Below are 14,011 nucleotides of genomic sequence, written 5' to 3'. Positions count from 1 at the left end.
CCTGCTTGTGCGCACAACATGGTGTACATGAAGAACAATGAGAACATGGGTAGACAGATGGAAGATCAAGTACTTCTTCATCCCCTCTCTGAATCAGGGAATGAAGTTAGGATAATAGAGCTGTCCTAAACCGGCAGAAACTTACCAAGAACAACACAGCCTTATCCATGGCCAGCCACACTCCTCCACGTTTACAATTCGAGTCGCGAAGTTGGCACGCATCGCCGCCGTCCGACACAATCGCGACGCAATTCAACGGCCACGCCAGCGATATTTCCCTTCTTCCTTCCTTCCTTCCTTATCACCTCCCCGCGAGTCGTCTCCTCCCTCCAGCAAGCCAAGGTTCTACCGAGGTTTCTCCCTCCCACCAAACTCCGGCCGCCGGAGCGCAGCCCAACCCCGCGCATGCCGCTCCTCCTCTCCCCCATCTCCACCTGCGCGCCCCCGCCGCGGCCCCGCCTGCGCCGCCTCTCCCCGCCGCCGCCCATGGTGGCCGTCGCGCCCCCGCCGCGCCCCGCCACGCTCCTCTCCATTGGAGCCCCGCCTCTCCCGCCGCCACCGACTCCCGCCATCGACGGCTTCGACTGGCTAGACCTCTTCGCGTTCCTCAGCTCCCCCGCCGCCCCCCACCAGATCCCCCCGCCGGACTCCGCCGCCGCGCAGGCGGCGGCGGAGGCCGAGCTGGAGGCGCGGGTGGTGGAGGAGCTGGAGCGGGTGGTGGAGCGGGGGCGGGCGAGCCTGGCGGAGCACCGGCGGCTGCGGCAGCGCCAGGTCAAGGCGGAGACGGAGGCCTGGGCGCGCGCCGCCGAGGAGTACCGCGCGCTCGAGCGCGACATGCTCGACCGCAACCTCGCGCCCTCGCTGCCCTACGTCAAGTCGCTCTTCCTCGGCTGGTTCGAGCCGCTGCGGGACGCCGTCGCCAGGGACCAGGACCTGCAGCGACGCAAGCGGGTCAAGCACGTCTACGCCAAGTACCTGCTCCTGCTCCCCGCAGACAAGCTCGCCGTCATCGTCATGCACAGGATGATGGGGCTACTCATGTCCAGCAAGGACGGATGCGGCAGCGTACGGGTCGTGCAGGCCGCACACTCCATCGGTGAAGCCGTCGAGCGAGAGGTTAGTTAGTTGTGGTTCAGTTCCGTGCTTAGGGTCAATCTACACCGTTTTGACACTTCCTATGAATTCACCCATAGCTCGTTCACAACAATGTAGGCTTAGTGATGTGTGGCCTTAGTGTAGACTGCGATGTTTTATGGCAGTCTTTCCATCTCATTGGCCAATAATTTGGCCTGAAATTGACATGTCAAATCAGAAGTTTGGCAATGCATATAGAGGACATTATGCAGTTGGTGCATGTGTGACGAGTTAGAATTTTTTTTATCCCCTAATTGTGTGGTGATGTGGTACCTAAATGAAGTTATTGGCCTGCTTAATCTATTGTTAAGATCCCGTAGTCATAGTGTGTGTTGATCATCAAGTGGAGATGACACCGCAATGTTTGTCCATTTGAACATGATGGTGGATTGCCAGATTGGAAATCATGTCTGCGATGTATAATATGTATGGATAAAGCTTCGGTTACGCATTCATCTTCCTTTAGCTTGAGCCTCAGCTATTCTTCTTGTGCACTAGATTTGTATATGTTTTAAAGGAATGCAATTTGATCACGTTCATTAGGATAAACTCAATCCTATTCTTCACTTCTCCACTTCAGTTTTGATTGCGCAATGTTTCCTCTAGGGGGAGTTGATTTCGACATGCGCTGAATATGCTAGTTTTTATTCTGCAGTTCAAAGTCCAGGCTTTCTTTCAGAAGACTAGGAAAAAGTCCAGGAGCAAAAATGATCCAGCGTTAGACAAGGAGCAGGCCAAATGCCGGAAACTTGTTAAGAGTTTGGTGAGGAGGCGAAAATTGACTGAAGCACAGAAGCTTGTGCAACAGGAAATTGAATTGGAGGAATGGGGCACAGAAGCCCAAGTGAAGGTTTGTTACCTGGACAGTGTACCCAAAACTACATATTTTTCCCTCGCATGTTTCAAAAACATAATCCTCCTTTTGTGACTGCAGTTAGGAACTCGCCTGATTGAATTGTTATTGGATTCAGCGTTCGTGCAGTCACCCGCTGACCAAACACCGGACAGTTCTCCTGATTTTCGACCTGCATTTAAGCATGTATTGCGAAAGCCTATTGTAGAAAATGGGTAGGGCCGCACACTTCCGTCCACTGTTTGCTTTTGTTGTGTGCTGTGTGTTCGCACTAACATGCCCTGTTGTGTCAGTATCATGTTCTTGCTTATATTGGTTCATGTGTTCTGAAAGTTCTGTTCAAAGCGCAGGAGACTAAAGAAGAAGCACTTTGTGATAGAGTGTGATCCACTTGTGCATGAGGGGTTTGAAAGCACGGTAAGTTTGTTTTGCACTGCTATGCTGTTCTTTTCTGGCTGGATATAGACGCTTGACCTACCCCAAAAAAAGACCAGTTTTTTTTTTCTTTTACTTTTTCCTATTATCTAAAATTTCTCTAGTGTTAAAGATTGTGTTTTGTCATACATTTACTTACTCGCCATTGCAGATTTCTTATTTCTGTTTGGGGTACTGTTTTTACCTGTTCAATAGAAATGCTTCTCAAGTTTCTGAAAGCTCGATTTTTTTGCAGGCTAGACATGTGGAGATACCCTATCTTCCTATGTTGGTACCTCCTACAAAATGGAAGGGGTATGCTACGATGCCAGTGATTCATGCATTTGTCCTTTTCAGTTAGTTATTATTTGGGTATTCATTATTCAAGTTCATCAAGAATCAAATTAGCTATGCACTTCCTCCGCTTGGAAATAAGTGTCTCGTTTGTCTAGATTCGCATGTATCTAGACGCCTTTAGATACATGCGAATCTAGACAAATCTGCAACACTTATTTCTGAACGGAGGGAGTATGTTTTAATTACATGACATAGGTATTTTGCATCTTTTATCTAGTGATCATTTTCTAACCATTATTGTTTCAGCTATGATAAAGGTGGACACCTTTTTCTGCCTTCATATGTTATGCGGACACATGGTGCGAAGGACCAGAAGGAAGCCATTAAGAGAGTTCCAAGAAAACAGCTACGAAAAGTATTTGAGGTGTGCTGGCCACGCATATTCGACACAGTCTACGTTTATATTTATGAACACGTTTTTCTTGCTATAATGAGTGTTAGTTTTGTAACAACATGATTCAAACATTCATCATTCTCCTTACGATTATTTCATTGATGTTTAATTGTCTGTGCTTGCTTATTTTTTATTTTTTGTTGAATGAAAGCAGTCTGAACTATGAAGTATTGTCATGTTGGCAGGCCTTAGATATCCTTGGGAGTACTAAATGGAGGGTTAATAGAAGAGTGCATGATGTTGTTGAGACTATTTGGAGTCGTGGCGGGGGGATTGCAGGACTCGTTGATAAGGGAAATGTGAGTCAAGTGCATATGGTTAATCAGGGCATCGTGAATACTTTGTTCCTTTCAGTCTTCAATAATATGCTCTAGTGGCCACATGTTTTTTTAACTACTTGTTTGTGCTGTATAGATTCCTCTACCTGAACGGCCTGAAACAGAGGACCCAGATGAAATCCAGAAGTGGAAGTGGAGTTTAAAGAAAACAAATAAAACTAACCGCGAACTGCATGCTGAGCGATGCGATACAGAACTAAAACTCTCTGTATGGATTATAAAGAGGCCTTCTTCTTACTTTGATACTGCGATCACATTTTCTAATATGTTATGGTATTACTGAAGCTATACATTTCTCCACTTTCCTGAATAGGTTGCTCGTAAAATGAGAGAGGAGGATGGCTTCTATTATCCTCATAATCTGGATTTTCGTGGTCGTGCATATCCTATGCATCCACATTTGAGTCACCTAAGTTCAGATTTATGCCGGGGTGTTCTAGAGTATGCTGAAGGGCGGCCACTTGGAAAATCTGGGTTACGCTGGTTGAAGATACATTTGGCTAACAAATATGGTGGAGGCATAGAAAAGCTTTCTCATGAGAGCAAGCTAGCATTTGTGGAGAATCAGTTGCCAGATATATTTGATTCAGCAGCAAATCCTGTTGACGGGAACCATTGGTGGATTAATGCCGAGGATCCTTTTCAATGTTTAGCTGCATGCATGGATCTTTCTGATGCCTTAAAAAGTTCATCACCTCATCATGCTGTCTCTCACCTACCCATTCATCAGGTATTGCCTTTGTTGAGAATGAGGCACACCGCACACTTGCGCAGGTTTCAGCATTACTTAAATCATCACCTCTAGGCAGACAAATAGAAGCTCTATATCCTAGTTCTAGGTACATTCATTAATTGAGGTAAAAGCTGGATATTATGTGCGTCAAGGGTATCAGTCAACGAGTCATACTTTTGCTAGAGATGTCAACATATGCACAATAAGTTTCACTTTGAAAATTCAATTAATCAAATGCAAGCATTTTTGTTTCTTTTATCGTATTATCTTAGTATTACAAGTCAAATTTTCCTCTTGATCAAATGATATAGCCCCCACAGGCAGCTTTTGTCAGTGTTACTCCTTTTAGTATGGAGGAGCACACCAACTTATTCTTGTTACTCCCTCCATTCACTAGTGTAAGACATTTTAGCTTCTTTTGTAAATGCATGTATCTAGACACACTTTGGTGTGTAGGTTCACTCATTTTGGTATGTATCCAGTCCACTAAAATATCTAAAGGTATTACATTAGTGAACGGTGGGAGTAGATTCTGTGACTTCTAATCTGGTTGTGCTGGCTTTGGTATAAAGTCTATGCACATGCATAGACTCTCACTAGCTGACAATGTTTATTTTTCTTACGTTTTTGAGCAAGGACTTGTTCCTAATCTAAGATTTGTCTCCTTATGTAGCTGACAATGTTTATTTTGCTTACGTTTTTGAGGAAGGCCATATTCCAAATCTAAGTTATGTCCTTGTGAAGCTTGTGTTTTGGGAATTGGGCCTAGACTCGTATTCCTCCCCCGTAAATCCATAAGCACTGAATTTAATAAGAAAAGTTGTAATTATATTAAGCCTAGATGAGAATGGAGCATTGAACAACAGGGACTTCTCAACATAGTAATTGCATGATGCTCTAGTATTTAGTTATGGCAGCAGTTGGTTTGACATAACTGTGCCCAACCAGCATTACTAATTGTTGGTCACATTTTCATCTATCAGGATGGTTCATGCAATGGCTTACAGCACTATGCAGCTCTTGGAAGAGACTACGTAAGTTTTTCTCTATTGTAAAATAGAATTGGCGCTTTTTTGCTTATATGTAATTCTATGGTCAAGTGTGTAGTCAATATTTTTTATTTCAACATAAATTTCTTACTGCCTGCAATTTATCAGTAACTGATGATGTCACAAAACATCCTTGTTTGTTTGCATGCTTTTTGCATGAAATTCTGTACTGGAATTATCCATATATGAACACTTGGCACTTGTTTTGTACAGATGGGCGCGGCAGCTGTTAACTTGGTTCCTGGAGCGAAACCTGCAGATATCTACTCAGAAATAGCTGCCAGGTGCCCCACAGTCTAGCCACTGAGCGATGCCTAGTTCTCCTTTTGTGCAATCGTTAAATTGCGTTAATACATTGTAGCATTTAGCTTGTGTGTCACCTTAGTAGGTTATAATATTTAGCTTATGTGGCATCTGACAGTTAACCCAGTTCCTAGATTATTGATTTTGCAATGCATTTCTCTAGTGCTCAGTGGCACTCAGGATATAGTTTGATAATGCTTTGGCTTAAACATGACTGAAGGGTACTGGATGTTGTACGAGAGGACTCGATGAAGGATCCTGCTACTGACCCAAATGTTCCATTAGCAAGGGTTTTAGTCGACCAGGTTAGCCTTCTCCCTCCCCTCTCTGCCTAAACCAAAGAAATATTCCTCTTTATGTACTTTCTTTACAAAACAGTTGAAGATCTGGACATTGGTAGCTTACAGGTGGATAGGAAGCTGGTCAAGCAGACAGTGATGACGTCAGTTTATGGTGTCACATTTATCGGTGCTCGCCAGCAGATTATGAAGAGACTTCAAGAGAAAGGGCACATTACAGATGACAAATTGCTCTATGATGTGTCGTGCTATGCTACCAGGGTAAGTGCTTTACTTGCATCTAACAGACTGGTGTTTATTGTGACTCCCTATTGATTGTGTTGGAGACAAAGACAAGCTGTGACTGTTGAATCTATGATGAAGGTAACTTTGGATGCTCTAGGACAAATGTTCCAATCTGCCCGCGGTATAATGGCATGGCTTGGTGACTGTGCAAAGGTATACAATCATATTGTGTGTTGAAACATGATTTTTCCACTGATAGGCATCCAGTTTTAACTTGTGGTGCTGCACTTCCATCTATACATGCTTCTTTGGTAGCTGGCTTGAGATATCAACATTTTTTACTGTGTTTCAATTCCTCATAGATGATTGCTTCAAAAAATCAACCAGTCAGATGGACAAGTGCTGTTGGTCTTCCAGTTGTTCAGCCCTACAAGAAATATAAAAACTATATGGTGAGCTACTTATTATCTGTTGCAATATATGTGCAGATTGTTCTTTGTTGTATATCTATACTAAGCAAGCACTATACCTGGATTCTTGATATGTGTTTGTTGTGCATTTTTTTACTTTGTTTTCTTGAGGGAACATTCTTGCTCATCTGTGTAAATGTCGTGTTGGTTATGCACCTTTCGAAACATCACTGCACTGCCACTTGAAGAACATAATTATTCTGTACAGTGATACAATCGTGAGCTTATTGTAATTTGATCTGAATCATATATGTTCCTATTTTTGTATAATCCTTTCGAAACAGTATGTCCAACTTGTGGAAGGGGCTTTTAGGAATGGTTGAGCCACATTGAAGTTAAAAAATTAGTTGCTTCCAGACACTGCTACTATTTTGCCTTCATTACGATTTTGTAAACTCCATTTGTGTCATCGGTTTCACTATCATGCAGATACGAACTTCCTTGCAATGCCTGGCTTTACGAAAGGAAGGCGATGCAGTGAGTAATACTTTATTCATTGGTTCCTTGCCTATTCTATTATAATGGTTAATTTTTCTGTCGTCAAATTTCAGATTGCAGTCCAACGGCAGAAAGCAGCTTTTCCACCAAATTTTGTGCACTCTCTTGATAGTTCACATATGATGATGACGGCAATTACTTGTAAAAAGGCTGGTCTTCATTTTGCAGGTATGTTCTCATTTCTGATTCCATTGCTAGCATACATATTTAGGCAAATCTCCTTCCAGTACTGACCAACTTGCTGTCATTCCAATGAAACTAAAACAAAGTGCATTACTGCCTATGATCTACTGCTCCGATTCATATTAATTGACTTCAATATGGATGTATCTAGAACTAAAATGTGTCTAGATACATCCATATTAGAGTCAATTAATATGAACCGGAGGGAGTACTACATTTTGCTAAAATTGAACTCCATATATGTCATGTCCATGTTGACCTTTACCAGCCCTGAATAAGAATGTTATACCTGCTACCATGGTGTGGGTGTGCAATCAGGCAGCACCTTCTTCTTTGCATTGTTTTACCATTCTGTGCATCGCTGTTGAGACAATGTGTTCTATTCATAAATACTCCCTCCGTTCGAAAATAGACAAAACAAAGACATTTATTTTAGCACGGAGAGAGTATTAGATAAGAATAAGGTCAATGTAAAACAAAGTTTCTGGTGAATCATGAATGGCAGGTGCTGTTTCTTGGTATTGTGCTAAGATTTACGGAGTACTAGATATTCATTCGCTTTAGGTGTTGTGTCATTAGTGCTAAATACTCAGTATTTGCAAAGGGATCACATTCCTAATGCACACTTTTTTACCTATTATTATTTATGCCAGAACAAGAATAAGTGTCCTCTTAGGGCCCACAAATGACAAGTTAGCTAGAATCTAAGCTTTCTACGAACATATGATATATTTCTAGCGTGAAAGAATCTGATCACGTCATCACGATCTCTTTGATGTATCAAACAACAAATACATAATGCAAATTAAGTTGATTTTGGATGTTGACTTCAAAAGTTTTGTGCTTTCGTTACTTGTGGTTATGATGCTTGTCCATAGCAATTTATGTTGCCTTTCGTCAATGTGCTTTGGCTGTAGGGGTGCACGACTCATTTTGGGTGCATGCATGTGATGTTGATAAAATGAATCAGATCTTGAGAGAGCAATTCGTGGAGCTGTACAGCATGCCAATTCTTGAAAATGTATGCTGCCAGAACTCCTCTATCCAGTGTCTTTAAGCAATACTTTGTTCTTCAACTGTATCATTGATGATCACTTATTCCCTAATGCTCTTTATATTCTCATCTTGAATCCAGTTATTGGAAGAGTTTCAGACGCTATTCCCGACAGTACAATTTCCTCCCTGTCCGCCACAAGGGAATTTCAATGTGAGAGAAGTTCTTACGTCGACATATTTCTTCAACTAAGCTTACTGGGAGAGTTATGCTTAACATGTCAATGAGCTTGGCGTGGTTGGATAGCGGAATTGCCAGATCACTGTTCGCAGCATGGTCTTTGGCATTTAGCTTGGTCCAGCAGAGAGGGGCTGTTGGGCCCAGAAGTTGGGCGTTACAAGATCTTTGGCATAATAAGCAACTACAGCAGCATGCCATTGCAGCTCAGCCTTGTGACTCACTGGGAACAGAAGAAACAAGTTTTTTGGGCATCAGCAAATCGGCTCGCTGGACTCTTAAGGCTGAGAACCATGACAAATGGTTGCAAGAAGCCTGTGACGTGAACAAGCCTCAAGTAGTTCATGCTGATGAGTTTTGGTTGATGCATGATTTACCAAGATGTGAAGTTCAGTCCAGGCACCGGCTACCATGACACTCCAAGAAGGTAAATTGTAGCATGCCAATTTATCAGCGGCAGAATAGTCATAGTCTTGAGTCTTGCTGAATATGCTGATTATATAGACTGACAGTTTGAACTTAAATTTCATTGTCTATACTTCTTTTGTTCTTTTAGGATTTTTGTAGCCGATGGCTGTATGCGTGCACCATCACCCTGTAACAATAATGTGTAGAGTTCTAGTGCCGAACAGAAACGGGAAAAATGTATACGAGGTTCATAGATGTTTTTGACATGATAAAGAAGAGATATGTTGTCGATTAAGAAATGTACATGTTCACCTTTCATTTCCTTGATGTTGAGAAAAAAAGGAATACAGCTGCATCTCCCCACTTGTAATTGGGTGAAGGGCTGACACGACCGAGCCCAGACGCCAGCTGCTGTACTGCTCCCCACTTGTAATTGGGTATAGGGCCGACACGACCGGGCCCAGCAGTTTGCCCCCTCAACATCTGGGTTACAAGTTCGCGCCACCGAACTCGGCGAGTGCTCACGCCAAACTTTGCTATATAAACCGGTAGTAACGCTTGTAATGTTCCGAGGTGGGACTATATCCCGCTGAACGACCAGCGCCCGAAGGCTTGAGAGAGACTATTTACCGGGCCTGAACATGATACCCCCACAAACTTTCCATGTCAGTTCTGCACGGCTGGCCTGCTTTTCATTAATTGGGCCTGCTTTTCATTAGTTGGAGGGAGAGTATAGGGAGAGTATAAGATGTACGTAGTGCAAAGTTCGAAGTTTCAGAAGACAGTGCTTCTGTAGGTGCAGTGAATCGCTGCGGCCATCAATTTCGTCAGAAGATCGAATAACAATAGCAAACAGTGGCATTCACGACGAGCTTCTCGTACTCCCGCCCGGAAATGGCCTTCTCCATGACGGCCCTCGGCGTCATGGCGTCGGCGCCGTCGAGGAACAGTTTCAACATATTCTTTGAGAAGCCGCTGACCAGCGCCACCCCGTTCTGCTCCGCCATGACCGGGATGGACCTCGAATCCCGCAGGTTCCAGAACACAATCTGCGGCACGGCGCCGCCGTACCTCTCCCATGGCCTCGAAGATGCCCAGTCGAACTCCATGTCGCTGAAAACGAACACCTTCTTCACCATGCGCTCCGGCGGGACGTTGCCTGCGACCGCCACGCGCAGGAGCTGGTCGAACATGGCCTGAAGTCGGTGTTCATGTCCCATTGCATGTCGCGGATGAACCGGGTCTTCTCCCACAGGGTCTTCCCCTCGACGTGGTGCAGCTGCGGCCGCTCGCTGAAGGTGATGACGCGGCGGCGCCACGGCTCATCGCAGAGCTCCGAGAGGAGGATGCCGAGCGCGACGCAGACGTCCATGGGGAGCCCCCTCATGCTGCCGGACACGTCGCACATGGCGAGGCAGTTGTTGAGCTTGCAGGTCGTCCACCGTGCGGTGCCACTGCAGGTCCACGACGTCCTTGCTTGCGGTACCTACGGACGCCATGATCTCGTGAGGGAGTAGCGCGCCCGCCGCGATCTTGGCCTTGCCGGCCCTGATGCTCTTGAGGTATTGGCAGAAGCGCTCGGCGTCGTGCTTTTTTAAACATAAAGCCTTAGCCCAGCTTTAAATTAATAAAACCACGAAAAGCACACACAGAAAACACGACACGTAGCTTGATCGTCGGAGTCCTCAGCCACCAAGGCAAAGACCTACACTTGAAGCGGCGACAGTTGACACTTGGTCCGTCTCCGAAGCCGAAGGAGGCCCCTTCTCCCTCGCTCTGGATCGAAGGGAGCCGTACTATCGGCCGGAGTCGTTCACCCTAGAGCTCGAACGGATGTCAGGACACTGAGATCAAAGAGACGAGGCCAGGACTGGCCACCAAGAATAGCCAAGAACACCACTGTACCAACTCCACCGCCGGACATGAGAAATCGCCCGGCCTGACGCAAGCTGAAGGTGCCACAAAGGAACAACAGCTCAAAGAAAAGGCGACCTCGCCGGAGAACTGAAGACGAACGCTGCAGAGGAAACCCGCCACTGCCTCAACTGACTTCAAGAGGGACCCTTACCTAAAACGGTGCCTTCAAGAAGGACACCACGCCGGAGCCGTAGACGCCACCCATTCTAAGGGGAATTGGGTTTTCACTCGAATAGAAGGGATTGATAGGAGGAAGGGGAACAACCGAGTGATGCCCGCAGGCGTCACCACCGTCGTGGCCACTGGCTAGGGATTTCTCCCAGAGGCCCCAGCCCCACAACCCACCGTTACGCACCCAGGCGAGCTCCGGCAATTAGGCGCGACCACGGATCTAGCAGCAAAAGGATGACTTCAGATCTGGCGAGCGCGATGCTGAAGAGATCAACACGCCAGAACAGCACCTGCCACCGAGCCGCCGCTGACGCTGACGAGCACTGCGACCAGCAACCACGCGAGCGCCACCCCGCCGGAGAGTCGACGGCGCCCACCAGCCCAGGGCCACCGCTTCGGCTTCCCGAGCCCCCACCGATGAAGATTGCCTCACACATCATGTTTGCCAAGAGGGGTATACGAATATGGTGCTGAGGGTTTTGATGAAGAAGATGATTATGACCACGCCGAAGGGGGTGGAGTCCACCGAAGGCGATTCCGGTAGCGTTTCCCCCCTCTGATCTCCACCGGCGGCGGCCCACTAACTCTTTGTTTATGTGTTTTTAATGCCCACCTCCGTCGCCTCAACGAAACCTAGGAGGTCGTATATATAGGAGTTTTTAGGTCAAACAAGGTCCGTGAGGTCGTATATGGCATTACCACCGGCGCATAGGCGCCCATTCGCCGGCAGACTGGTGCGCCGGCAGTAAAGCGATACCATCGACATGTTCTCACCGGCGGACTCTAGTGCGCCGGTGATGAGCCAAATCAGTGCACCTACGATAGCCTGTTTGCTAGTAGTGTACCGCTTTACACAACTTTCATGTTCTAAGTTTTGGTTTTGACATTCGTAGACGAGTAGATCTACATCTAGAAATGTTAAAATGGAAAACCTACAACAAGAAAGTTGTATCAAACGGTGAGATGAATCTACTCAAAGGAAATTTGAAACCATCGATCATATGCAACAACAATTTGAATATATTCTTCCAAAAATTCCAAATATGAGCATGAAATAGAAATTCAAACACACAACAAAACTAGGAACGAGTCACAGGAATGGAATCACAAGATAGAGGCTTATCCTTTTCAAGTAGAGCTTATCTCTAATAAAATATAGTTATGTAGATCCAAAAGTGATTAGGATGAACTAGATTAGAGCAAAGTTACATGCATTGGTTGCATGCGTGGAGCAATGAAGGGACCATATTTTTCGGAAACGTTGAGATCGAGTGTACCTCATGGGCGTATTTTTTTTGGAACTTTTGGCCTACTTTAAGAACCATGTTATACAAGGAATCTTTTTTCTTTGAGCAAGCACACTCACAAATTTTGACCAAGTGGATACGAGAAATGACCTCGGGAGCAACCAAACTAGCCTTTGAGAATATCCAGTCACGCCGGACAATAAAAGATGCCTAGCCGCAGCCCCCAAAGGTGGATTGAGTCCGGCGTGGCCCAAAAGACTGTTTGATGCATCTAGGCCGACACCGATCCATATGAGGCCTCCTGGGGCACTAGGAAGAAGCCAAAACAACCACCATGTAGGATACTAATAGTCAGGTACCACTAGCTAGCGACCCAACCCATCCCCCCCTCCCGCGCTATCTTGCCTTTGCCGCCACGCCACTCTCAACACTGAATTGTCAGCGACGTCCACACCAATCGCCGGCACCTTCCCACCGCCATAACCGCCTCTCTAGACACTCCACTCGACTCACGACAAACTCACGCTCTCATCTTGCACGCAAGGTGTTCGCTCATTTTCCTCAGTAGGCTTCATCTCTATTTTATTGCTCTCGCTATTGTTCGGTTGATTGACTCCTTAGTTTTTTGAATCATAGACTACGGATAGCGATGATGAGATGACCCATAATTTTATGGAAGAGAAAGCCAAAGCTGCGGCCGACGAAGAAGAGCACTTGACAATCCTCACTTATCTTCCACAATTAGGAGCATACCAACTGAAGAATGTTGCTCCCAGTCTTGGAGGTTTGAAATTTGAGAGAGTGAAATAGAAAGTGAAGTCCGAGGATGGAAGGTAAGCTATGCTATATGCCAAATATTTTGTCGACCACCCAACATGTACCCAAGAGGAATTTTGGCACTAGTTTAGGGTGAATATAGAGTTGTTCATGAAGTACGTGCATGCTGTGTGGGAATATGATACCTACTTTGTGGTGAAGAAATACGTTGTCAAAGTCCCCAGTTTCACATCAATTCAGAAATGTACTACTGCTATGATGACTGTTGCATATATGGAGCCTCTACTGATACACAAGACGACTACCTATGAATTTCTGAGTCCACATGTGCTGAAGCAATGTATCAATTTTGGAAGGTAGTGGTGGCATTGTTCGTAGCACACTTGGGAGGACCCAATGAAGCAGAAACAACTCGTATTATGGCACAAGATGCTACAAGAAAATTTCTTGGGATGATTGGAAGCATCGATTGCATTCATAGGCCATGAAATAACTATAAATTTGCTTGGCATGGCTTGTACAAAATGAATCATGGATATTACAATGTGGTACTCAAAGAAGTAAAATATTACGAACTCTGGATTTGGCACACTTTTTGGGCATGGCAGGATCTCATAATGACTTCAGCATGCTACATCGGTTGCCAGTGTTTCAATACTTGCTGAACGCCATGCTCTAGAGTGCAAATATGAGATCAATGAACTCCAATATACCAAATGATATTACCTAGCTGGTGGCATATATCCAACATGGTCTACATTTGTGAAGACGATACTCACTTTGCTTCACGCCAGAATCATAGTCTTGCAGGAGGAATGTGGAGCGAGCATTTTGGTGTGTTCCAATCTCTTTTTTGCTATTGTATGGTACCATGCTCTTACATCGTATCGCAACAAATGTAAGAGGGTATGCATGCTTGTGTGATCATGCATAACATGATCATCGAGAGTGAGCGCGGAGATCTTACATCATGAGATGTGTTGGGTTACGTGCATAGAGAATAAAAAGTT

General features: G+C 45.2%; 1 protein-coding gene and 1 pseudogene across 1 annotated transcript; one reads left to right on the top strand and one right to left on the bottom strand.

Annotated features, from left to right (window-relative positions):
- Positions 1-294: 294 nt before the first annotated feature.
- On the top strand, positions 295-9,188 carry LOC127318033 (DNA-directed RNA polymerase 3B, chloroplastic). Its single transcript, XM_051348645.2, has 19 exons — positions 295-1,116; positions 1,790-1,984; positions 2,069-2,202; positions 2,338-2,404; positions 2,658-2,716; positions 3,005-3,122; positions 3,338-3,451; positions 3,567-3,698; positions 3,804-4,220; positions 5,207-5,257; positions 5,486-5,556; positions 5,796-5,880; positions 5,983-6,135; positions 6,238-6,312; positions 6,462-6,551; positions 6,999-7,046; positions 7,121-7,235; positions 8,168-8,271; positions 8,386-9,188. Exons 1-19 carry the CDS (start codon positions 406-408, stop codon positions 8,494-8,496), a joined length of 2,850 nt encoding a protein of 949 aa, XP_051204605.1. The 5' UTR covers positions 295-405; the 3' UTR covers positions 8,497-9,188.
- Positions 9,189-9,716: 528 nt separating this feature from the next.
- On the bottom strand, positions 9,717-11,417 carry LOC139834036 (uncharacterized; annotated as a pseudogene).
- Between the last annotated feature and the right edge of the window lie 2,594 nt (positions 11,418-14,011).

The sequence above is a fragment of the Lolium perenne genome, chromosome 7, assembly GCF_019359855.2.
Source record: "Lolium perenne isolate Kyuss_39 chromosome 7, Kyuss_2.0, whole genome shotgun sequence".
Taxonomy (NCBI): Eukaryota; Viridiplantae; Streptophyta; class Magnoliopsida; order Poales; family Poaceae; genus Lolium; species Lolium perenne.
Note: the sequence above shows the minus strand (reverse complement) of the source record. Positions and strands in the feature narration are given on the sequence as shown.

Bases quoted from the DNA above. Each gene is read 5' to 3' on its own strand.
- LOC127318033 (XM_051348645.2), top strand. From the start codon at position 406: ATGCCGCTCCTCCTCTCCCCCATCTCCACCTGCGCGCCCCCGCCGCGG. The intron at 2,203-2,337 runs GTAGGGCCGCAC...TTCAAAGCGCAG, and splicing joins AAGCCTATTGTAGAAAATGG to GAGACTAAAGAAGAAGCACT. The intron at 4,221-5,206 runs GTATTGCCTTTG...TTCATCTATCAG, and splicing joins CTCACCTACCCATTCATCAG to GATGGTTCATGCAATGGCTT.